A 25,346-nucleotide genomic window follows, 5' to 3' on the forward strand; every position below is an offset into this window, starting at 1 on the left:
GCGGGAGGAGCGGCCTTGGGAGTGCTGGGGCTTCTACTTTAACAAAGGGTTAAATGCCCTCATCTCTCCTCCCCTCCCTCCTCGTCTTTCCCACCTCCCCCAGTCTCTCCTCTCTCTCATACACGCACACGCACACACGCGATCACACGCAGAAACGCACAAGCACGCGATCCCATGCAGAAACGTGCTCGCATGCACACGTGCACGCACACGCACACCATGCACGTGTGCACAGACTACACTCACGTGTGTGCACGCAGACATACACGCACGCACGCGCACACACGCGATCCCACGCACACGCAATCCCATGCAGAAACGTGCTCGCATGCACACATGCACGCACACCATGCACGTGTGCACAGACTACACTCACGTGTGTGTGCACGCAGACGTACACGCACGCACGCACACACACGCACAGCCAGCAGTGCTGACCAGGCCCCCTCTCGGCAGGCAGCATATGGTCCGCACTTAACAGCCCAGTTCTGCCAGTTGGGGACCATTAGGGTGGGTTCTTTTCCCAGCATAAAATGCTGCAGAATATAAATTGCAATTAACGCCGCTGCCAAATTAGCACTCAGCGAGAATAAGCACACTGCTAACATCTGGTGAGCCCCGGCCCGGGGGCAGAAGCGGCGGAAGTTCTTGCTCTAGTAGCAGGATGGTTACGGGGACGCTAAAAATACACGGTCTGCCGTGTGGGGGCGGCTCTCCACGGCAGCTCCCGCCCCCAGCCTCGGGTGAACGGCCCCTCCCGGCCCTGTTTGTTGGCATAAATGCTGCTGGTTAAAACTGCTTGCTTGTGGGAACGGGCCACCCAGGCGAGGGCGTGAACACACAACTGCAGCCTAGTGGAAAGCTCATTCTCCAGCCTGAGCCCGGGCTGCTCTGGAGGAGAGGGCACCCAGAGCCACCCAGGGCCCCGGGCACCTCCCCCCCAGGGCACACCCCCTGCCAGTCAGGCTGCGACCAGCCACACGCTTGCTTTGAGGAGAAATGGTCAGTTCCCATTACCACCCCCTTCCTTGACCGCCTTTGCCTGGCGGGGGAGGTCCTCTGGGCACCACCTGAAATACCCCAAAATTGGGGAGGGTAAGTGCGCCCACCAACTCTCAGACCCTCATCTACAGCCATGGGGCCCTATCGGGACCTCACCCCTGTCTCTCCGGGGCCCAGGGCAGTCTGTCCCTCGGCCTGCAAGGCCAGGCAGGGCCCTCAGACCACATCGGGACCTCTAAGGTGAAGGCTGTAGGCATGGGCAGCCTGCAGACCAGTCCCTCTGGCCAGGCTGCAAAGAAGTGCCAGCCTCAGCCCGGAGCAGGGAGAGGGCATGAAACCCAGGGCAAGGAGGGAGAAGACTCACCCCACGGCACCTGTGCATCCCCCCGTCCACTCAGACAGGAAGGGGGAGGGCAGAGCAGAGCCCCTGGGATGGGCAGACTGTTCCTCCCAGGGCCCTGACCCCGGGACTGCTTGATTCCTGCAGTTGTGCTCTCTGGCCTCCCGGACCCCTTCAGCCCCGTGGGGGTGGGGGCTGCAGAACTGTCTGTCCCTCAAGAACCCAGGGACGGAAAGGCAAATGAAAAGCCCTGGGGCCATGGACCTGCTCTTTTAGTAGGTAAGCTGCAGGACACGCTACACGGAATGGGGAGAGGGGGGACTGTCTCCACAGACACAAAGTGGGAAGATGGCCAGGCTGGGGGCCAAGCAGATGGCGGCCAAGATGGGGACCAGCAGCGTGAGCAGGGCCTGGTGGGCTCTGCACCCCCAACCCAGAGGGAGAGGGAGGCCCGGGGAGGCAGCCTCTGCAGGACTGATGTGCCCCCGCCTGGAAGCTGTCCAACGGTGCCCAGGACCCCCGGCAAGCCTCCAGGAGCATCACCGGGAGCGGTCAGGGCTGGACCCAGGGTGGAGGGAACCCGATCGCAGCCCCTCGGAAGCCACCGGCCGAGGGGCCACCGGCTCTGGGGAGTCTTGCAGTCGAGAAGGCAGCAGGCTCAGCACAGGGAGGGAGGCCCTGGACACTGGGAGGTCACTCCCCATTTTTGGAATAGCTGCACTGAATTTTGTAAAGTGCTAAATAAAGCTATATGAAATGGGGTAGTTTGATCACTACTCTGGCTTTAAACGTCCTTTCTAAGTTTTAATATTTCAAGTTTCTTGAATGAAGCCAGGTATGTATTTCCCCAGAAACACAGATCTTCACGGAGAAGAGGTCCTAAAGCTGAGTGCTGTGCTGGCGTCGGGCCTGCCCCAGGCCTTGCCCCGCAGTCCCAGCGCCACGGGGGTCCCTGCCCAGCCAGCGGCCCCGAACTTGTCTGACGCCATCTGGCTGGAAACACGCTGGACATAATTGGGTTAAAACGTGTGTTACTGGGAAGGAGAGCCCCAAATCTGGAGCTCCCCACTGCGCTCTGCTCCCAGCTGGCCCGAGGGAAGCCGTGCCATCGTGTAACCGTGTGAGCGCATCCGTCCCCACACACATGGCCACCTCCGACCCCGGGCCCGAGGCCACCCCTCCGCAGAGCCTGACGGCAGGTGGCCACAAACACATGAGACACTCTGGAGGGTGGAAGTGGCGATGGGGGGGCAGCACTGGGCCCCCGTGCTGCTCTGGGGACCTGGTCAGGGCCCCCGGGGAGTCAGCGCTCCGTGACAGATGCAAGTCTCAGCTCAGGAGTACCCACGCCAGGCCCTGCAGGGACAGCCGGCTCTTCCTTCTCATCCTCCTCACGGATGGGACTCGCGTTTCACCAAGCGCCAAGAGCAAGCAACAGGAAGCTTCGGGGGGCCCTGGGAGACGACAGGTGCACGGGATAGCCGGGCAGAGGGGGCGTCCTTCCTCTTGGGACCCAAGGGGCCCCAGTGTCCGGCAGGGGCAGGCATGAGCAGCAGCAGCCGGGCCACACGCCCCTCAGGGCAGTCGTGCTTCCAGGCCCAGGAGACTGACAGAGGCGACAGTGGCCGGCAGGAGGCTCGGCCGCCAGAAGCAGCTTCGCCCGGCGCTAGCTGTCCCTGTCACCACCACAGGTTCGGGGGCTCCTCAGCCACTCTGCTTTTAAATAAGGTGATCTCATCCAGGTGCACCATGGGGACGTCCCGGATGACATTGGTCAGGCCCTCGTGGAGCAGAGGGAAGATGACGACATTCAGCGCGGGCCGCTCGGCCTGGAAACTGAACCAGAGGCAAGCCGTTAGCGGGGGCCCAGGGGCGTGGGGGGAGGTGGGTAGGGGGCCGCCTGTCACCCTCCATCGGGAGACAGCCATCGGGGCTTCGCCTGCCCAGGGAGAGAGCAGGAGAGCAGCCTGTCAGAACAGGCCGCCGCATTCCTGTGTAGCAGGGCTTCCTGGGAGCCACTGAAGCCACGGGGAGCCACGCCCCTGGGCACCGAGGCCCCACAGGAAGGACAACACCCTCAAGGGGTGGAGGGAGGAGACAGGCAGCTGGCCCTGCGTGGACACAGGCCACCCTCAAGGGGCACAAACTCCCAAGCCAGGTGAACGAGCAACTCTGCCAGATGCCGCTGCTGGGAGCCACGAGCCTTCATCCAAATTCGAGGTAAATGGCTCGCCCTCCCCACCCCACGGGGGGACAGTGTCCCCTGATGCAGCATAGATGCATACAGTGGCCGTGGAGCTTCTCAGGCCACCGTCCCCGGGGCCCCGCGGGGACGGCTGGTGAGGTGACCAGCCCCCTTCCCGCCCGGGACAGCGATGCGCTGGCCACAGTCCCTGAGACGCTCAGTGGCAGGTCCCGGTGCGTAGCGACCCACGCTGTGCGCTGGCCAAGAGACGAAACAGAAGTGCCAGCTGCAGGGGGTCTAGGGAAAGGGAGACACACAGGTCCCCACAGAGTGCGACAGAAGACGTCCAGACCCCAGAGTAACTTCTGTCCCACGGTCTCGAAGGGCAAGCGATGGGAAGGTGCCCACAGGACAGGGAACCTGGGCATTTGCCAAAACTAAGGCAAGTCCCCTCCAGCCCCGCGCCCGCTGGAAGGGGCAAGGAAGCCACAGCCCGGCCCGCCCTGTGGCCTCCAGCGGAGGCTGTGATGGATTTTATGACACACGTAAAGTAAATGTCAGAAAGGTACTCACAAAGCTGGATGTTCTGGCAATAAAGGCACCAAGGAAATGCCTCCCAGTTCTGAGCTCAGTGTTCTGCTCACGGGCAGCAGAGTCTGTGACCATGAACCTCGCAGGCAAGTCCTTGCCTGCAAACCCGCTGTGTGATTTACTTGAAACAAAATATTCTCGGGTGTGGGATGTGCATGCAAAGACTCCTCTGCCTGCCTGCCCTTCCCGAGGCCGGCACCACCCCAGGCTCTTCACAAGCTGCTGTCAAGATGCTAAAGGGGCATTGATTTCTCACCCAAAGCCAGGAATGCGGGCTGCGCTGCCTGGCCCGGCTCCCTCTGAGCAGCCCCGGGCGCCTCCGGGTGGCGGCGGGCCAGGGGGCCAGGCCAACAGCACTTGGGAGCCACGCACAGAAGGTCCCCGGGGCAAGGAGTGGAGGTGCCCCCACCACAATTCGACCCCACTTCCTGCTTGCTCTCGGTTCACACCTGGGTTCACTGGGCCTTGGACAGAGCTCCGGAGAGCACACTCCCAGCCGCTTTCTTTGCAAAGCCCCTCCCTGGGCCTCAAGGAGCCTGTGTGTGCCCTCAGCTACAGCCTCCCGGCCCCCAGCGGCCCGGTTGGCCAGCGGCATCACCAGAGACGTCGCACAGCTAGGCGGGCCTCGCCCGGAGTGGAGACGAGAAGTGGTGACAAGTGGGAAGACGACAATCACTCGTGTCCAAGTGCAGGGCTGGGGCTCCCTTTGGGAGGGAAGGGGCCCCGAGGGTGGAGGCGAGTTCTTGGCGGTGTGGGCAGGGGGTGTATCCTGCCTCATAACTTATGAACGTGTTATAGTGTTCTTTCGCATGATTCAAATAAAGTTTGAGATTTAAGTAAATAGCCCCAGTGAAATAAAACGTCTGGCTCCCCGTGTTCAGAAGCCATTGTAGGCCAGTGACTGACAGCAGGGCGGGTCACCTCTCAGGACCTCTCCCCTGACCAGGGCCAACGGCATTGCTAAGGTCAAGACTCAAGGTTGCGGCTTCTGGCCCTGAGTTTGGAGGACAAGAGCCAGGCCTAGGAAGTCAGTGGCCTCGCCCCCAGGCGCCAGCCTGAGGCGCCCCGAGGAGGTCTCCTGTCGTGCTCCTCAGGCTCGTGTACACCCCGTGCTGTCCTGGGCAGCAACGCGGGCATGGGACATGCATCAGGCAGAGCACAAGGCAGGCACCCCGGCCTTCCTAGAACTGCCGGCCAGGGACCGCACCGAGGAACAGAGAAGCTCCACACACACGGGCCTGGCCTGCCTGTTCCAAAACCCGGCATCGTGAGCTCGGCCGCCTGGCTCCCACCAGAGGCGGGGAGGAGACCCCACGAGAAGCAGGTCAACCAGGGGTCTCCGTGGATGGGGCAGAAGGCCTGCCCTTCCTGGAGGGCCTGAGGGTAGCATTAAAGTGAAACTATGCTTACACTGCTGTTTGTAACGCCCGGAAGGGAGGTACTGCATTGGAGAAAAATCTCTACCCGCCGCTGCAACCTGACCCCGGGTACTTAACATGCGCTTTCGGCTATCCGAAAATCTCAGGACCCCCAATACCTTCTCTGAACGCTCCTGGGGGCAGAAAAGAGGTTTTGTTTGTTTCCAAACTATTGTTTTGTTTAAAGAGAAAATATGACAGGCGCGCCTCATGGCTCAGTCAGTTAAGCGTCTGTCTTTAGCTCAGGTCATGGTCCCAGGGTCCTGGGATCGAGCCCCACGTCGGGCTCCCTGCTCAGCGGGGAGTCTGCTTCTTCTCAAATGTGCTCGCTCACTCTCTCTCTCTCAAATAAATAAATTTTAAAGATCTTTAAAAAAAATAAATAAAGAGAAAATATGACAGAAATGTGTGTAGGAGTGCAGAGAGGCCCCGCTCTCGGGGACAGAGCCCCCGCCCCGCCTCAGCTGGGCCAGCCACCCACCCTGCCCGCCTCCTCATCCGCGTCCTGCTGTCGCACATTATCCTGTGGTACTGAACACACTTGTTCTGGACATGGCTTAGGTGATAGATCGAAACGTACACGACGGGAGTCAGGTTTGCTGCACTTCCTTCCAGTCCTTGACATCTTTATGTTAAACAAAGACCGTGTCCACCCCGGCCTGACAGACAGTACCCAGCACTGCCCAGCCTCGGGCCGGCTTGCCTGGACCTCCCGCTCGGCCCTCAGGGGCAGCACACCCACTCACGCGTCGTCCCTGGTGGACACATGTGTGGAGGCTTCTCTCTTACTGTTGTACTAATAAGCATCACTTAACATAGCATAATTATTTCTGCATCTTGAACTATAGCCTCAGAATAAATCCCAGAAATAGGATTACTGGGTCAAAATGAATGAACACTTTTATACCTCAAAAGACAAGCCTTCAGGAGCGCCTGGGTGGCTCAGTCGTTAAGTGTCTGCCTTTGGCTCAGGTCATGATCCCAGGGTCCTGGGATCGAGCCCCGAATCGGGCTCCCTGCTCCGCGGGAAGCCTGCTTCTCCCTCTCCCACTCCCCCTGCTTGTGCTCTCTCTCTCACTGTCTCTCTGTCAAATAAATAAAATCTTAGTACTCTGAGTCCTTTCCCTTTAAAAAAAAAAAAAAGACAAACCTTCAACAAACTCAGATACCTCTTAAGGGCCACAGTGAGAAGCCAGCGGGCCCACCCACCCTAACTGGGTCAAGAGAACACGGTTCCAGAGCCATCAAAACGGAGAATGGCTGGGAAAAGACCCCCGATCTCCTAGAACACCTTCATCTTGTAAGTCCACTTTACAGCTGCCTGTGGCCCTCAGAGAAGCAGAGAGAACCAGCCTGGGCTCCATGCTCATCCCACCACAAGCAGACAACACGGGGGCTCAGGAAAGGTACATCCTGCGGTCACCGTGCCGGAACCAGTCTGGGTCTGCCTCCACAGCAAGGGCTGGGTCCTGGGACCTCAAGGCCTGCGGCTGTCAGAGCCGGAAAGGGGTCTTGGAGGGAGAGGCCGGGAAGCAGCCCAGAGGCGGAACGCGTTCAATCAGCTACGAAACACCTGCTAGGTGTGCTTCTTTGCCAGAGAAACGAGAAACAACACTGAAGCCAACAGCCTCTTCCCCCCAAGATAAAGGTCTTACAGAAAAGCCAAAGTAGTGAGATAAGTGAGAAGAGCCACTCAGGCGTGCCCTAACAAAGGTCTTTGAGCAGCACAAAGGCAGACGGAGGCCCGGAATAAAACAACCTGGAGGTGATAAGGGGACGTCTGTCAAAGTGCACAGAACTCAGATGCTGCTCTGGGGAGGAGCGCAGGGAGCACCTTCCGAGCTCCCCGATAATCCCGCGGATGCCCAGAGCCTACCTGGAATCAGCCCAGACCCCTGCTTCTGCCCGCCGATCCTGCTCTCACGGCCATGGAGAACCCTAGGAGAGACTACTTGGGGTGGGAAAGGTCTCCCGCCCACCAGCAGATGCAACCACAGCCCACCGTGGGGTACTGGACCTCATCCCTCCACTCAGGTGGCCTGGACAGTCTGGACCACAGGAGATTTAATCCCTGAACGGCTTCCACGCCAATCAGCAGCCGGGGGCTACAGTCTGGCTCCTGATGTCCTCTCCACCCACACCGGCTGGCGGCCACTGTGGCTCCCACAGCACCTGGCCCAAGGCCCGTTCGCCCCCAGATCCAGCCCCAGGAGCCTCCCGCACACACAGAGCCAGAACTCGCTAGCCTCCAAGCTCTGAGGCGAGGCCGAGGGTCCCCCGCCCCGAACCTGCAGAAGTAAAGTCCAGTCTGCCTGGTCCTTTTCCGGGTCCCATGCGGCTTGGCATTCCAGATAGGAATGACAGAATGCTCCCAGAAACCTGCCTCGAAAACGTGGCGAGCCGATGCGATTCCCGATGGAGCTCAACTGCCCCTTTAACAGCAATTAAGGCCGTAAAACAGCGCTAATTCTGTATTGTAACATCCACTTTCCATTCTAGAGCTCCCAGGGTTCCCCAGACTTAAACAATTAATCACTCCATCTGTAAACTTTACTCATTTCTAAACACGTTTACAGAACACAAACACAGACGGAGCCGAGCGCGTTTTCGGGGCAGGAAGCGGCACATCGGGCAGGAGGCCTGGAGGCGCGGCCCAGGCCCAGGGGCTCGGAGCAGGGCGGCGGGGCAGGGCGGGGAGCCGTGCATGGCTGCTCGGGCGGCTTGGGACCTGCAGCAAACCAGCCTCGCAGGCCCACATTCCTCGCCAGCACAAGCCTATGCTGAGAAACGCACTCCGGGACGCCTGGGGGAAGGAATTTCCACGGGACCTCCGAGGCAGAGACCTGACCCCGACTGGCGGAATGTCCAACCGGTCCGACCCGAGTCGCGCTTGCTCCCGCCCAGGCACGGGGTTCCTGACATTCCTGGGACAGGGGGCTACATGGCTCCAACCCGCGACCCCCTCAGGGTGACAACCGACAGATGTCAGCGACAAGTAAACACACGTGGCCTGGAAGGACCAGGAATGGACGTGGCCCCCCACGCCGGTGCACCTTCTGGAGAGCACTCGGCCAAGCTTCAGAACCGGCTCGTCCTCACCTGAGACAACTCCAGCAACAGGCAAGGGACGCGTCAGGGCACGAGCCTCTTCTGCCCCCTGTCTCGCTTCCCCGAGCGCCCCAGCCATTCACACGGCGCTGCGGGAGGTCACAGGAGCAGCGGAGAGCCATTCCCTCGCAATCCGCGAACCTCACACAGCCAGGCTGCCTCGTCTGCAGAAGACCCCACTACCACACGAGTAACACGCAGAGTGGCCGGTGACGCCATCTCCAGAGGGTTACAGCAGTGTGGGAGGCAGGGACCATGGCTGCTACTTCCAACAGGAGAGTCAGCTCATGCAGGAAATGACCGGCTCAAAGTCACAGAGCCAGCAAGTGTAGAGGCCACAGCATGAGCCCCGCTCATGGGATCTGAGGGAGAAGGTAGGAGTGACCTCAGCCGGAGGCCACACGGACCAAAGCAAGTTGCTGTCACTCGGCGTAGGACACCACGAAGACTGGCGTGTGGGCACTGCCCTCGCCCAACCCCCGGGAGCCACGAGGCCTCACAGGCGGCTTCCAGGAAGGGCAGCATCCAAGAAAATCGGAGAGGCTGACAGCCCCCGGGAAGGGCCCTCCCCCCGGTGCCAGGTGGGTACGTGGCCGGCAGAGGTGTGGCTGGGTGCGCAGCTCGGACAGGAAGAAGCAAAGGGCAGTCCCGCTGCAGAGGGCCACGCAGCGCAGCCCCTGCATTGGACGCTGCCCGCGCTGAGTCTGACCCGGGCCCAGACGCAGCGCAGCCCGCGGGGCAGCTGTGCGGTACTCACTCGGCCGGGACAGGACGACTCCGGGTTTCCGGAGACAGCAAATGGAACAGACAGAGGCTGGCTCCGGGCAGGGTGTCTGAGGCCAGGAGGGAAGTGGGGGCGGACACCTGACCCGATGACCTTGGGGTGTTTTCACGGTGGGGGTGGGAGCAGGAGGGATGCAGGCCGGAAGCTTCGTCTTGCTCCCCCGAGGGGCCCCGAGAGCTTCCAAGCCCAGGGGTGTCGCTCTAGACCCAGCTCTAGACCCAGACCTGACGGTGGGAAACCAGAGGGACCCGAATGGGGGAACATGCAGAAGAAGCCCCTCCAAACCTAGTGGGGGTGATGCCACAGAGGGCAGAGTAGGGCCCAAATGGTTACCGTTTCAAACGTGAAAGAGCAAAGACAGAAAATAAGAGCACGAATGCCTGTCAGGATGCCGCACCTGGTGCTGGACACACGTCGCTGCCACCAACTCCCCTCCCAGCTGAGGAAACTGAGGCAGCCACCTAAGGCCAGCCACCTCCTGCGAGGCGGGGCTGGGCTGCGAACCCGGGTCCCAGCGGGGCCAAAGCAGCTGGCGTCGGTGCCGGGCCCACAAGGGGCACCACAGCGCGACCTCCGAGAAGCAGCCACTTGTAGGTCAGACACGCGAGCCCGCGGGAAGGTGCCGGGCTGCAGGTGTCACACCAGCCGGGCTGCGGGCTGAGTCACCCGGAGTCGGGGAGAAACCAGACCTCCACACTCGGGGCCGGGAGTAGCACAACAGCCTGGGGCCGGGAGCTCCTCTCGCTCAGTGATTTTCTGAGCCTGAGGCAGGGAAGGAGACAAGAAAAAAGAAAGGCCTCAGAAAAGGGAGAAGAGGTTCCAGCCTTTTCCCTTTTCAGGTTCTCCCCTGGGTGGGACGCAGGCCTGGCGGAGAAACCACGGTTACTGTGAGCCACGGCGCCATCTGCTGGGTACCTCGTAGAAAAGCAGCCGGGGCCCCACTCGGCAGCAAGACCAGCAGGAAGGCCAGCGGGTCCCCCGTCTGCGGCCGAGCTGCCCGGAGCCACCGTGTGCTGCTTCCCAGCCAGGAAAGACCTCTGCAGGCCATGCTGCACGGCCCAGACCCACAGCCAGGCCGCGCCCCAGACAATGGTGGGCAGCAGAGGATACCCGCACAGACAGGCACCAGCGCCTCTCCCATCAGGCTGCATCTCAGCCCTGCCCCCAGCAGCAATGCTGGAGGAGAAAGGCTTCCAATAGACCTGGCTCTGGATGCAGTCCTGACAAGCACAGAAGATTTTTCAGCCCCATGAGCCTTCCTCAGGGATTGGGGGCTCCAGGTGAGATGCCCACATGGCTCTGGAGAGCCCCACACAGCACCCGGCACAGCCCTCTGGAGGGGGCAGGTGCCCTTCTTCCCTCTGGACACAACCTCCCATCCTGCCCATGCTGGGGTCCAGGCTGCACTCCAGCTGCGCCTCCCAGAGCCTCAGTTTCCCGATCTACACACCGGGGCTAATGGCATGTATCTCACAGAAGTTCCGGGAGGCCTGAACAACAGAGGAATAACAGGGCGCTGGCATGCAAACGGGGTGCTCACACAGCCCCCAGCGTCCAAGACGGGGGCCCAGAGCAGAAGCTCAAAGAGGTTTGCTGGAGGAGCACGCAAGGGCAGTCACACACACAGGGTTCTCAGCACGGCGGGCCGGAGTAGGCCCTTAACGCCCCGTCGCCAGCACCAGGCACTCAGTGGGCCCCACCACGGCCAGGGCCTGTGCCAGGCACTGGGCCACGGGGACAGAGGGACTGGTGCAGCTTCTGCCCAGGAAGTCCACTGAGCCAAGGCCGACTCCGGGTCTGGCTGGCCTCAGGTACCGTGCTCCAGGTGTTGGCCGTGACCAGCACCCACCAGGGCCGCCAGTGAGCCTGCCCCTGCCCCTGGCTGGTGCTCAGAGCACAAAGGTGCACTGGGAAAGCAGAGCTATCACACGCCAGTCCAAACCTCATTATCTGACGGGGCTGCAAAGACCATACTGTGTGTGCTACGCTTCCTAAGAAAGGGGCAGGTGGGTACAATCCGAGAGACCAGAGCGGGGAGCTCACAGCCCAACAGGGGCTGCATCCGAGCAGGCCACCAGGACGGGCCAGGAGGACGCAAGCAGGCTACAGGCAGAAACGGTGTGCAGACAGGGACCTTGTGAACAGAACCAGGAGTGAGAAAGAGAAGCTCCAAGTAGGGACTGGCATCTCAGAGCCAAGTCTGATCAGCTGGCTGGGAGCACTGTGTTGAGAAGGATTCTGAGGATCAGAACGACAAAGCAGCTTCACCAGCTGGTGATGCCTACACGGGGGGGGCAGATGTCCACACCGTCTCTTGTCACAAGCACAATGTCTGAACTGTGTGGTGACCTCAGATATTCTCTGTTTCCGAGAAGGCTCGGGTGTAACAGCGGGAAAACCCAAAGCTGGTTCCCAACTCTGCAGGAAGCTCCCCTTCAGGGGTGAGAAGTGGCAGAGCCGTTGGCTCTTGGCAACAGGAGGGAGCCGACAGGCCAGTCCAAGCCCCTGTGGGCAGAACACGTCTAGCAGGGAGGTGTCAGCTCCCCAGAGCTGGAGCCCCCAGGAGAGCGCTGACCTACTGCGAGTCAGTGAGGGTGACAGAGGACCAATGACTCTTCCCGAAGGATAAAAGGGCAGAGCTGGCCCAACGTCTTCATCACTGCACCTGAGAAAACCAGCCTTCGCCTCCTCCTATACTAGCCACCAGCCCAGTGGGGAGAGGACCTGCCCTGCGCCCCCCTGCCCAGAGAGCTATGGTCCATCCCAAAGCCCACATGCCAGGGCACTGGACAGCCAACATCCGATTCAGCCGTCTGAAAACTGAGCATGCATAGGCATCAGCTCCATTTTACACAAGGATGCTGAGGTGTGCAGACACGATGGTGTAAGTGTGTCCTGGCCAACACCCAGGCCTCTCCCCAGGTTCCAGAGCCAGAAAACTCAAGGTGTAAAGTGAAGGGAAGTCAGTAATACACATAGTTAACTATGACAGCCGGACCAGAAACCACTATGACACCCATATAATGGATACGAAACAGAACTAAAAATAATCATTTGCAGATTTATCGACACAAAAACCATCCACGATATGCTAAATTTTTTAAAAATCAGGGGGCGCCTGGGTGGCTCAGTCATTAAACGGCTGCCTTCGGCTCAGGTAGTGATCCCAGGGTCCTGGTATCAAGCCCGGCATCGGGCTCCCTGCTCAGCGGGAAGCCTGCTTCTCCCTCTCCCACTCCCCCTGCTTGTGTTCCCTCTCTCGCTGTGTCTCTCTCTGTCAAAATAAATAAATAAAATCTTTAAAAAAAATTAAAATTAGGGGCGCCTGGGTGGCTCAGTCGTTAAGCGTCTGCCTTCGGCTCAGGTCATGATCCCAGGGTCTTGGGATCGAGCCCCGCATCGGGCTCCCTGCTCCGCGGGAAGCCTGCTTCTCCCTCTCCCATTCCCCTGCTGTGTTCCTGCTCTCTCTGTGCCTCTCTCTGTCATATAAATAAATAAATAAAATCTTTAAAAATAAAAAAATTTTTAAAAATTTAAAAATTTAAATTTAAATTAAAAAAAAATAAAAATCAGGGTAGGGGCATCTGGCTGGCTCAGTCAGTAGAGCATGCAACTCCTGTGGTTGTGAGTTCAAGCCCCACGCTAGGTGTAGAGATTACTTAAAAATAAAACCTTAGGGGCACCTGGGTGGCTCAGTCGTTAAGTGCCTGCCTTCAGCTCCGGTCATGATCTCGGGGTCCTGGGATCCAGCTCTGCGTCGGGCTCCCTGATCAGAGGGGAGTCTGCTTCTCCCTCTCCCTCTGCTGCTCCCCCTGCTTGTGCTCTCTCTCCTGCGCTCTCTCTCTCAAATATATAAATAAATAAAATCTTTAAAAAAAAAATCCAAGTACAAAACCATATGATAATTGTGTCCCAGGTCCTCTAGCCATGATGACCTCTACTTGGTGGAACCATGGGGAGCTTTCACTTAAAAGTAGCTTGAGGTGGGGGGCACCTGGGTGGCTCAGTCATTGGGCGTCTGCCTTCGGCTCAGGTCATGATCCCAGGGTCCTGGGATCGAGCCCCGGATTGGGCTCCCCACTCGGTGGGAAGCCTGCTTCTTCCTCTCCCGCTCCCCCTGCTTGTGTTCCCTCTCTCGCTGTCTCTCTCTCTGTCAAATAAATAAATACTAAAAAAAAAAAAAGGTAGTTTGAGGCATGGTCCAAATTTTTAGAAATATTATAAACACATATTATTTTAACAACCAGGGAAGGAAAACCTTAGCTAATAAGATTTCTCCTGAGGGCGCCTGGGTGGCTCAGTTGGTTAAGCGACTGCCTTCGGCTAAGGTCATGATCCTGGAGTCCTGGGATCGAATCCCACATCGGGCTCCCTGCTCAGCTGGGAGTCTGCTTCTCCCTCTGACCCTCCCCCCCTCATGCTCTCTCTATCTCAGTCTCTCTCTCAAATAAATAAATAAAATCTTTAAAAAAAAAAAAGATTTCTCCTGAGAAGTCCAGCAGCAAACCACAGAGACAACAGACTGACATGAAGTCTACCTGGCAAGGCCACCAGAGCCTTAGAATTCGGGAGACCTCCTGGCTGATGGCTCTTCTCAGAACTCTGTGAGCAGCCTGGGCCTCCTCCTTGTTGTCAGCAGCCCTGACCCTCGGGACACAAAACCGGGGGAGGAAGCGGCGACCGTCTTGGCCGTGCTGAAACAAGGCATCCATGCTCAGCTCTCGGGAGCACCGCGCACTCCTCACGAGAGGTCAGTAAATGGCCACTGCCCAAACCACCTGCCCGGGTCAAAGTCTCTCCAGGAAGCACTCCTCCGGACTTATTCAAAATCTCCAGGAAGCCACACTCACTAGGGGATGAGGGGGCCCTGCTCTGCAGGGAACTACAGGCAAGGGAAGCCCCCAGTGGAGGGCAGGAGGGGAAACACTGCCCCACGAGGAGCGGGAAGCGTTTTAAACCCACTGCCTTCACCCACGACCCCCAAAGTAGCTGCTGCTTCGGTGTCTAAACAAAGTGCAAAGACAGAAAAAATTTAGAGCTGAAAGATCTTAGCATCGGGGCACCGGGCTGGCTCAGGCAGTGGAACGTGTGACTCTTGATCTCGGGGTTGTGAGTTCGAGCCCCACATTGGGTGTAGAGATTACTGAAAAATAAAGTCTTTAAAAAGAAAAAGATCTTAGGGACGCCTGGGTGGCTCAGATGGCTGGGCGTCTGCCTTCGGCTCGGGTCACGATCCCAGGGTCCTGGGATCAAGTCCCGCATCGGGCTCCCTGCTGGGCGGGGAGCCTGCTTCTCCCTCTGCCGCTGCCTCTCTCTATCTCTCTCTCTGACTCTCATGAATAAATAAATAAAACAAACAAACAAACAAACAAAATTTAAAAAAAAAAAAAAAGAAAAAGAAAAAGATCTTAGCATCAATTCACAGAAACAGAAAGTGGAACAGACTCCCAGGGGCGGGGGGTTAGCGGTTCATGGGGACAGTGCCGTCTGGGAAGACGGACAAATTCGGAGCCAGATAGTACTGATAGCTGCGAAACACCGACACCATAGAAACGCGTCGGAGATACCTCGGACCCCGTTCCAGACGCCACACCACGCCAAGTACTGAGACGCAGTGAGGAGCGCAACAACACGATCCACAGGAACTGTTCAGTTTCCCAGGGCAGGTAACAGTTATGTTGACTCCGTGCTGTCGTCTGGCATTATCACAAACAATCTGCAGACCTTAATTAAAAAATACTTCATTGCTAAACAATGCTAACCATTAACCGAGCTTCCACGGAGCCGTAACCATTGATCACGGGTCAGCATAACAAATAGGATAATGGAAAAGTTTGGAATGTCGCGAGAATGGCCAAAATGTGACACAGAGACACACGGTGAGAAAAGATGGAAAAACGACACTAAAATTGCTCAGTGCAGGGTTGTCACAAACCTTCAATTTTTTTTTTAAGATTTTATTTATTTATTTGACAGAGAGAGAGCACAAGCACACAGAGGGAGAGGGAGAAGGAGGCTCTCCGCTGAGCAGGGAGCCCAACGTGGGGCTCGATCCCAGGGTCCTGGGATCATGACCTGAGCTGAAGGCAGCCGCTTAACCAACTGAGCCACCCAGGCACCCCACAAACCTTCAATTTGTAAGAAAAAGACAAAAAAACAGCATCTATGAATAAAAGACAATAAAGTGAGGCATGCCTTTATACTTAAAAATGGTCAAAATGGTAAAGTTTATGTGTATAAAAAAATTTTCAAAATTAAAAAATATCTTCCTCTTAAAAAAAAATAAGAGAAAAAAGAAAGAAAAAGGGAGGGAGAAAGAGAGAGAGAGAAAGAAAAAAAAAAGAAAGAAAGAAAGAAAAGAAAAGAAAGAAAGGGACATCTGGGTGGCTCAGTCGTTAATCGTCTGCCTTCGGCTCAGGTCATGATCCCAGGGTCCTGGGATCGAGCCCCGCATCGGGCTCCCTGCTCTGCGGGAAGCCTACTTCTCCCTCTCCCACTCCCCCTGCTTGTGTTCCTGCTCTCGCTATATCTCTCTCTGTCAAATAAATAAATAAAATCTTAAGAGAGAGAGAGAAATAAAGAAAGGGAAAGAAAAGAAAAGGGGAGGGGAGGGGAGGGGAGGGGAGGGAGAAAGACCTTTGCACCTCAAAGGGCTTCAGCCCAGAGGAGAAAGGTAGAGACTGCCGATGTGGAATTTCTTCCCACACTCGCTGCAGAGACGGCCCACTGCCCATCAGGCCACGTGATTCCCACTGAAGGTGAGTAATCTGATATTGATCATCTGAGCCTTCAATTCCACCCCTCGCCTGACTTCCCCAGCGTGAGCTGGGAGTGCAGGAATCCCAAGAGTCTGCACGTGACATTCACCGCCGTCACACAGCCCAGTGGGGACCCGGAGGGCCCGTGGGGCGCTGCAGAGGGGCCCACAGGCCACATGGGCCATGACATCCAGAGTGTTCCACCGAAGGGGAGCCTGTGAACACCGCCTCCCTCAACTGCTTTCCCACCAACCTTCAGCTGACCCAAGCTCACCATTTCCTGCTGGAGGGACAGGATATACTTACCTGGCCAAAGGTGTATCTGGGCCCTTGTTTGGTTAACACAAGCCCCAGTGCGATCTGGGTTTACAAGAAATCTTTGAGCTTTCAGCACCAGCAGCGAAGTACTCAGGGTGACACGCGGCGGTCCCGGGGGAGGTTCCCCAGAGCCATCACTCAAAGCCCATTTGGCTGTACTTTGTACACAAACCAACCAGCTTTGATACCTGCATTCTGAGAACAGGATGAAGGACAAGCGGGAGGTTTAAAAGGAAGCTCTGCGAGGACAGGGGCAATGGAGGAGGTCACTGAACGCATGACAACAATCTGAAACAACGGTGAACACAGCAGGCAGGAAGAACGCAGTAGCTTTGGGACCCCCGATACGGTGGGCCCACTGACTAGCAGAAGCAGCCCGGACTCCCACCACCGAGCACCCCACCCGAAGCGACAGCGAGGGCACACTGGTCCCGAGCTTTCCTCTTCCCCTCCCCAGAGAAACCAACAGAAAAGCAAGGGCTCTGCAGAGCTGATCACAGACGAGGATATGGCCTGGTGATAAACACAGCAGACGATGCTCGCTGGGAACAGATGAGACCCAAGCGTGGACAGCAGGAGGGCCATCCTCACCCTGGAGACCAGGAAAATTTGAAAGTCCAACGATACAAAGGAGTGCAACAAGGACATGGCGCAGGGACTCTCACAGCCCGCAAGCAGAAGCGGGGCTTGGGAGCATCACTTTGGAGAGCATTTGGGCATCTTCTTGAACACACGCTAAGTGAACACATTCCCTTCTAGGAATCTGCAGACTGCACGTGGGGGAGCCTGCACGAGGACCTTCCCGGGGATAGAGGAAACACGGGACACAACCCGAATACCCATCGGCACAACAGGTAGGCAAAATGTGACGAATCCACTGGGAGGATCAGCACACACAGCACTCGGCAGGAACGAAACAGCCCCAGCGAAGGGCAACAACAAAGCTCAAATCCACGTCGGATGAAAAGCACAGGCCGCACAGCCACGTCAGTGTTACACGTCTGTGGGTGTGACAAACACACAGAAACAAAGCCCCGTGCCCTTGAGTGCCCCTGGGGATTTGAAAAGCAAACTCATACTGGTAGGTTCAGCAAGTCTGAGGAGCTACACTTTAATCAATACATGATAATCTTTCATTTCTATTTTTTTTAAGCTTCTTAAAATAAATTTCTAAGGGAATGCAGAAGAAGCCAGAGCTGAGGTTCCATGTCTACGAGGTCCCTGGAGCCATCAGACTCGCAGAGACAGAACGTAGATGGTGGGAGTCGGGGCTGGGCAGGGGCTGGGAGGTTAGTGTTCACGCAGACAGAGCCTCCGTTTGGGAAGATGAAATCGGGGGGATGGGGGCCGCTGCACAACAGCATGCATGGGCTCGATGTCCCTGGATTAGACACTTCACAGTTAAAACGGGAAACTGTGTTATGTATATTTTACCACAATGAACAAACAATGCAGAGCGGTAAGAAGAGTGAGCAATAGCGGTACAAACTGAACTCCAACATACACATCATTAAGGAAGAAAGCAAAGCTCATATAAGAAATAGAAAATACTGGGGCGCCTGGGTGGCTCAGTCGGTTAAGCGTCTGCCTTCGGCTCAGGTCGTGATCCCAGGGTCCTGGGATCAAGCCCCGCATCGGGCTCCCTGCTCGGCGGGGAGCCTGCTTCTCCCTCTCCTCCCCACTCATGCTCTCTGTCACTATCTCTGACTTTCTCAAATAAATAAATAAAATCTTTAAAAAAAAAAAAAAAGAAATAGAAAATACTTGGGGCGCCTGGGTGGCTCAGTCGTTGGGCGTCTGCCTTCGGCTCAGGTCATGGTCCCAGGGTCCTGGGATCGAGTCCCGCATCGGGCTCCCTGCTCAGCGGGAAGCCTGGTTCTCCCTCTCCCACTCCCCCTGCTTGTGTTCCCTCTCTCTCGCTGTGTCTCTGTCAAATAAATAAATAAAATCTTTAAAAATAAAAAAAATTAAAAAAAAATAAATAGAAAATACTATCCGTTCATTTGTGCAAAAAAATACGGAAAGAATAACCAAGAAGTGACAAGACCACCTGTCTGCAGGGGCGGCGAGGTGGAGGGAAGGGGACACGGGGCGGCACTTCTCCAAGGGCGCCACTTGATAGAGAACCGACTCTGAGTCACAGCGAGGCTTCACATACCAAAACCCCGGACAAATCAAACCTACCAGGACGTGGTGTGAATCCCCAATGCAATATAATGCAGTAATAAGGGAACCTGATTGCATTACAAACAAGCGACGCAACCACACTGAAGGGGGTGGGAAGCACAGAACGATCCTGGGTAACTCTGGAGGGCAGGATACCACAAGCATCGGGCAAGAGCGTGAACACATACTACCCTCCAGGCAGTGAGCTGGGTTTTCAAAACTGCCTACGTGTGCGCACTAGAGCGGAATGAACCAGCAAACACACTGTGGATGGTGACAGCCAGGCTGTTCACCGACGGCGGGTAAGTCATGAGGAAGGAGGGGGAGCCTGCAGGAACTCTGGGATACTGGGCTGGGATGCAAGGCATCAGTATGAACTCGTTTTTTGTTTTTTTTTTTTTTTAAAGATTTTATTTATTTATTTGAGAGAGAGAGAATGAGAGACAGAGAGCACGAGAGGGAAGAGGGCAGAGGGAGAAGCAGACCCCCTGCCGAGCAGGGAGCCAAATGCGGGACTCGATCCCGGGACTCCAGGATCATGACCTGAGCCGAAGGCAGTCGCTTAACCAACTGAGCCACCCAGGCGCCCATGAACTCGTTTTTAATGTCGATGCAAACGGGTGATAAGGAAGTACAGGTGTGGGTGTGGGTGTGTGTGCGTGTGTGTGTAAGAACACACGCAGATGAACTTCCCACTCTGTCCATGAGGGGGCCTGGAGGCAATGACACCCCAGCCCAGTGAGCACACCCAACACCCAACCTCGGTTTCTAATTCCACCCTCCAATAAAAGGAGCCAGGCTCCACGAAGAAATGGTTGGTTTCAGGCCTGGGACTGGAATGTGTGATGGTGACAGGAAGGAAGGAAGTGCTCAGAAGAGGAAGGGGCATGTTTCAAGGGCACAGGACCCAGTCTGAAAGAACACCCCCACGGCCAAATCTGGAACAATCTGTGCAACCACATGAACAGTGGGAGCATGATGAAAACCCACTGAATAAGATAAACATCCATGAGTCTGTACTAACATAAAGAAATGTTAAGTAAGTAAATGTGGAGAAGGGACAGGTTCCTTCAAAGAGCACAGTTCCCAGTAACAAATCTAGGAGGAATGAAAGAAACTGAAAACAGTCATTAGCCAAATATCAAAGTAACAACTGTCACTGGCAAGATCCATCGATGGACGCAAAAATCAGCAGATAAAACTCCGACAGAAAAGGGTATTTGCAGACTCTCACAAAGTGTCTCTCCACAAGATGCTTGTTAATTAGAAAAGGAAAAATGGGGGCGCCTGGGTGGCTCAGTTGGTTGGGCGTCCGACTCCTGGTTTCGGCTCAGGTCGTGATTTTGCAGTCGTGGGATCGAGCCCCACGACTGTGCTCAAAGCTCAGAGTTGGCTTCAGATTCTCTCTCCCTCTCTCTCCCACTCACTTTCTGTCCCTCTCTCTCTCAAATAAATAAATAAAATCTTCAAAGAAAAAAGCCAAAGGAATAATGTGACTTCACAGCCGAGAAACACGCAGACACCAATGAGAAGACATGCCAACACCCTGTGTCCCGGGCACAGCACACTGAGGACACGGCGTCACCTCCGTGGATTTCTGGTCCAAACTCATGGACGTTCCACCAAACACCCGGCCAGTGTTCTTCACAAGTGTCACGGTCATGAACGACCAGGAAAGACTGAGGACTGTCAAAGACCGAACAAGGCTAAGGAGCCGTGACCACGAGTGTGAGGAGCGGTTCTGCATCAAACCCTGGAACAGAAAAGGTCCAGGGACGGGGCCGAGGGACCGCGAAGGTCTGCAGGCTGACCGGTCCTGGTACCCCGCATCTGGAGAACGGTACCGCAGGGGCAGCAAGCTGGGCATGGAGAGAGTACTTCTGCGCCTCAACGTGCAGAAATCGGCGTGTGGCAGAGGGAGTGCCCGGGAGGTGAGGCACGGCGGGAAGGGCAGCCAGTCTGTTCTCAGGCCATCTCTGCAGGCATTACGTCCGTGAAGGTACGGCTGGGCTCCGCGCGGAGCCCGAGGGGGCAGCCACCAGGCGGCGGGCCGCCCCCAGCGCCCGGCCCGCCCTCGGCACTCACCTTCGGAGCAGGGACTGCTGCAGGCTCTTGCAGGTGGCCAGGGACTCCCCGGTGAACATGTGGCACACGACGACGTGCAGGCAATGCGCCATGAAGGCCAGCACGGCCTCGGGCTGGAGCGTGCCGCTGCGCGACACCAGGCAGAGACGCTGCAGTGCGGAGCACTGGCTCAGCGCCTGGAAGAACTGGGCGTTGGCACTGAAGTACGGCTGCTCCAACCTGTGGGGGGACAGGACAGTGAGCGCCGCGCTGCTGACGGGCGCGCCGGCCGCGGGAGCCTCTTGGTCCAGGCGCCCCCCAAAGCCTGTGTTTAGGAGCCAAAGAGGGCCTACACCAGCTGTCCCACGCCGGGCTACACCACAACCCCCTGGAGCGCTGCGAGAGCACTCACACCCCGAGGTCTTCCCAGAAGAGCCCGAGTTGGGGGGGCACGCCCAGGCCCGACGCAAGCAGCCAGCCACTGTAGAGACCCCAGCCAAGTCACTGCTCGGAGCCTAGAGGCCACCACGTTTGCGGCCCTGCCTGCTCAGCAACCCCCCACACACACCTCAAATGCTGACCTGCCGGGCGAGGGAGCAGGGAGATGTACTTAGATACGGTCCCTGTCACACATCACTGCTCGCCTGCGATGCACGGAGCAATGCCAAGGGACAGGGAGGGGATCTGGAGGCCGGGGTGGGAGAGGCGCCCGAGTCAGGCGGGGCCGGGGCCACTCCGGCCACACGGGGAAGGGTGGGGAGGTACCGGGCAGATCCACAGTCCTGTAGCGGGGAGCCAAGGGTAAGAGGAGCCAAGCTACAAAGCCAGGACTTCAGCTGCGGACAACCACCAAAGAAAAACTGGGGATCCACCCAGGTCAGACCTGCTTTAGAGAGACAGACAGGAAAAGACGGCAAGAGCCACACTGGCCACCGGGCAGGGCCTCGGCACGGGCAGGAGGGAGCGCTGGGGTCAGCCCTGACTCTCCCGCCACAGGGACGAGAGCAAGACCCGGGAACGCGGAGTGGAGGACAACACTCCAAACCCTTCCAGACCTTTCTGCACACCCAGACGCAAAGCCCAGAGGACAGAGCAGTTCCGAGCAGAGCGATGTGCTGGGGACACACCGTTAGAGGCGCTGAGGAAAACTGACACAGCAGTTCAGCACCAGCTGGGAACACGGCTGTGGAACCAGCAGACGCCGGATTTGTGGCAGGACCCTGGGCCACAGGCCACAGGGGCCCTCTAGAGTGAGAGCCAGTGGAAGAAGGGAGGGCTGGGGGAAGCTAACAGGATTCCAGGAGCTGCCAGGAGGAGGGCCAAGAACTAGGAGAAGGGAGAGGGGAGTTGGTGGGAGTTGTGTTCCCTGCCCAGATATGTCACAGTCCTAACCCCTGGCACCCGTGAACACACCTTCCTTGGAAACAGGGTCTTTGCAGATGCAATGGCGTTAGGATGAGGTCATGCTGGACAAGGGGGCTCTGATCCAGCGGCGGGCTCCTTACAAGAAGGCCATGCAGAGGCACAGCACTGCACGTACATGCGGGGATCGCGCCGCGGGACAGTGCAGCGCTCATAAAAGAAGTTTCTAGGATGAGCAAGAAATGCCCACACCCACAACCACAAGGCGGCAGGTCTGCACTGGGGACAGAGTGTCCTGTCCCAGCCCCCAAGGGGAGAGAGACCCCGAATACTCTGAATGCAGCAACATCCTGAGAGAGGCTGATCCGACCGGGACTGGGTGTAGGGCATGGGATGGCCCCCCAGTCCTCAAAGCCAAACAAGACCCAAATGGGCCATGCACTAGATGTGGAGCCCAGGCCTTACCCCAGACCCCACTGAATGAATTCCATCCTTAAAGCAAGAACTCAGAGAGGCGCGAGCAGAGAGCGGTGCCCCTCAGAGATGCGAAGGTGGCTGTGTGCAGTCCTAATGCACCCCAAGCAAGGACAAGGTGACAACCGAAGTCACGCAGGGCCCAGACAGCAAGCAAATGTCAGCCCAGTTAGGAATGCAAATTTTTTTAAAAGAGAAAATGTTTGAACACATTCTTGCATTCTTTCAAAAACAAATTATTCTCTTCAAAGTAAGCATCCCTTTGCAGACCTGAAGGTGGGAAAACGGGAGGGGCGGAAGTCCAGACCGGGGCCTGCGGCTCAGGCTTGCCCCTGGCGCAGGCGGCAGGAAAGGAAGCACGGGCCTGGGGCGCCCTGGTCACTAGATGGCGCTGTGGGTCCACGCTACCCGCCGCAGATCTCGGTTACAAACCCAGTAAGCAGTGTGTGAGTGCTGTGTTCACACACGCTTTTAAACAGTTTTCAGCTAGCCGACCACTTCCAGGCTCTCCCACTCTGAAGGAAGCCACCTGCAACAGGTGTTTGGGATGGGGGCAGGCCTGTCCACTCCACCAGCTGCCTGGACAGGCAGGGCCCACACGTCCAAACCTCCCTTCCGCTCCCAGCCCGGTGGGGCTGGGGATGACAAAAATGATCCGTCACAATCACCTTCGCCTTGGGGGGCCCGTGGTCCTGCTCCCTCCCAGCCAGGCCTCAACCTTCCAACCAGTGAGGATCTGGCCTCCGGAGCCCGCTCCCCGAGAGGCAGCCTGGTCTCCCCATGGCTCTGTGGACACAGGAAGGTGCTCAGGGAGCACCCCCATCTGCCCACCCACCTCCAGCGGGGCCTAGGCCTCTGGGGCAGACTTGGCACAGCCTCCAGGGCCTGGGTCCAAACCAGCCCTCTCGCTTCCGCCCAGACGCTGCCCTGGTTCTGAGGTCATGAGCAGCCCAGGGTGACTCAGGGTAATGCTTTCCCCTCCCTCCCCCGTGAGGCAGGGCTTAATCAGTCTTGGGAAAGAAGGTGCCCTTCTCTGTGCAGGCTGTAACCCTCTCTCTGCCAAGGTGCGCCTCGGAACGACGTGTTCCTGCCCGACCTCCCCGCAGGAGCGGCCCTGGCTGCACGGATGCAGCTCCCGGCCAGGAGTCCCGGCGGGCACAAAGCTCAAATTGATGGGCCTCGCTGATGGGGACAGTGGTGGCCGCAGCTGGCTGGCCGGGGACCTCCCACTGGGAAGAGCAGGGGCTGCCCAGGGAGGCGGCCCCAGAAGCAGCGTGCCAGTCTCTCCCGGGCTCAGAGCACCATTTCTTCTCTGCGGCTCCTGCGCACGGCAGGCGGGCAAGTACCACCTGCTCCTTTCACTCCAGCCTCCCTGGGCTCGGCTTGCCGCAGAAGGCAGAAATCCAGAGGAACGGGGCCATTTGGCCGCATTTTAGGAAGTGGTGTTTGTTCTGAACAGGCAGTCCCCAGCTCTGATCAGACATGGTTCTCAGCAGCCGGCGTGCACAGAGAGTCCATTATGAGCGGCAGTCAAGTTCTCGGGCTGACCTACAAAACCCATTTATCCCGGGTCCTGCGGGCCGCCCCAGCCACAAAACCCATCATGCATGCATGGCCCTGCTCCCAGGGAGGACCTCACCACAAGGATCACATTCCAGCCGGGGAAGCCACTCGGTGACCACCAAATGCTGCTGTGTCCCGCTCTTCGATGCTCCCCGGCGCCGGGAGGCAGGACGCGCTGCCAGGGGCCCACAGACCAGCTGTATCACCTAGGCAAGCTCCTCAGCCCTCTGGGCCTCACTTTCCTCATCTGCAAAATGGGACAACAGCTCTACTCCTGGGGTTGTTCAAAATGTTACAGGAGTCAAACCTGGACGCGCGGGAAAAGCACCCGGCAGCCGTGACAAGTCTGCCAGCAGAATGCGACCGCAGTCAGCACCCCCAGCCCTTCCCGTAGCTCCCGGGACACCTCCTGGCTCCGTCTGCCACCTCAGCCCTGCCCGCCCTCCCGCCGGCTCCTGCTCAGTCGGCTCTGCTGACTTCCTCCACCCCCTGACTCTTGCTGAGTGACCCCACGGCCTCACAGACTCCGGCGCGCACACGCGCAGCCGAGCCACACAGCCTCCCCCTGTCCACTGATGGTGCCGCAACTGCTCAGGCCAAATGCCTCTGCACCATCGGGACCCACCTTGACCCCCCCCACCCGCCCCAGGGATCCGATCAATCAGCAAACTCCAATCTCTCCCTGAAGTGTCCGACGCAGCCTCCTGCCCCGCCCGTCTGTTTGGACACAGCAGGGTCACCTGCCCTTCTGCTCCCCTCCAGCTACACGGGGGCCCCTGGCTGCTCCTGAAACACCCGGCACAGCCCATCCCTGGGCCCTGGCACGGACTCGGCTCTGTCCAGCAAAACCTTCCGTGCAGACGGGAACGTTCCGCACGTGTGCCCTGTCCACTGCAGCAGCCAAGAACGTGTGCGCTCACCGAGCACCTGAAACGTGGCTCGTACCGCTGAGAAACTGCATGCCTGAGTCTATTTCATGTTAACTCGTTCAAACGTAAGTCGCCTGTGATTCACAGACACTGAATTCCGTGCCGCTCCGCCCGGCTGGAATGTTCCTCCCAGGTTGTACTTTGCTAACTCAACTTCGTGGAATCTTTTCTCAAATCTCACCTTCATGACGCTCACCACCGCCTGCCCTCCCTCATCCCTCAGCCCGCTCTGCTTCCTTCTCCCCAGCATCCCTTACTCTCTCATAAACCACATTCTTTCTTCC

The 25,346-nt window shown here is 57.7% G+C and overlaps 1 protein-coding gene across 5 annotated transcripts in view; it reads right to left on the reverse strand.

Annotated features, from left to right (window-relative positions):
• Nucleotides 1-25,346, reverse strand: part of FBXL18 (F-box and leucine rich repeat protein 18) — a 58,041-nt gene that overhangs the window by 24,583 nt on the left and 8,112 nt on the right. For 2 of the 5 annotated variants that reach the window (XM_081819036.1, XM_081819040.1), the window contains exons 3-4: nt 20,756-20,974; nt 2,133-3,178 (exon numbers count right to left, since the gene is read on the reverse strand). In XM_081819036.1, coding sequence (XP_081675162.1) covers nt 3,022-3,178; nt 20,756-20,974 — 376 coding nt within the window. In that variant the 3' untranslated portion in view covers nt 2,133-3,021. Of the gene's footprint in view, nt 1-2,132; nt 3,179-20,755; nt 20,975-25,346 lie in introns of those variants that run through there. The other 3 variants (XM_081819037.1, XM_081819038.1, XM_081819039.1) reach the window with 2 other exon arrangements.

Source organism: Leptonychotes weddellii, chromosome 5 (assembly GCF_054177405.1).
Source record: "Leptonychotes weddellii isolate Sample4059 chromosome 5, ASM5417740v2, whole genome shotgun sequence".
NCBI lineage: Eukaryota > Metazoa > Chordata > Mammalia > Carnivora > Phocidae > Leptonychotes > Leptonychotes weddellii.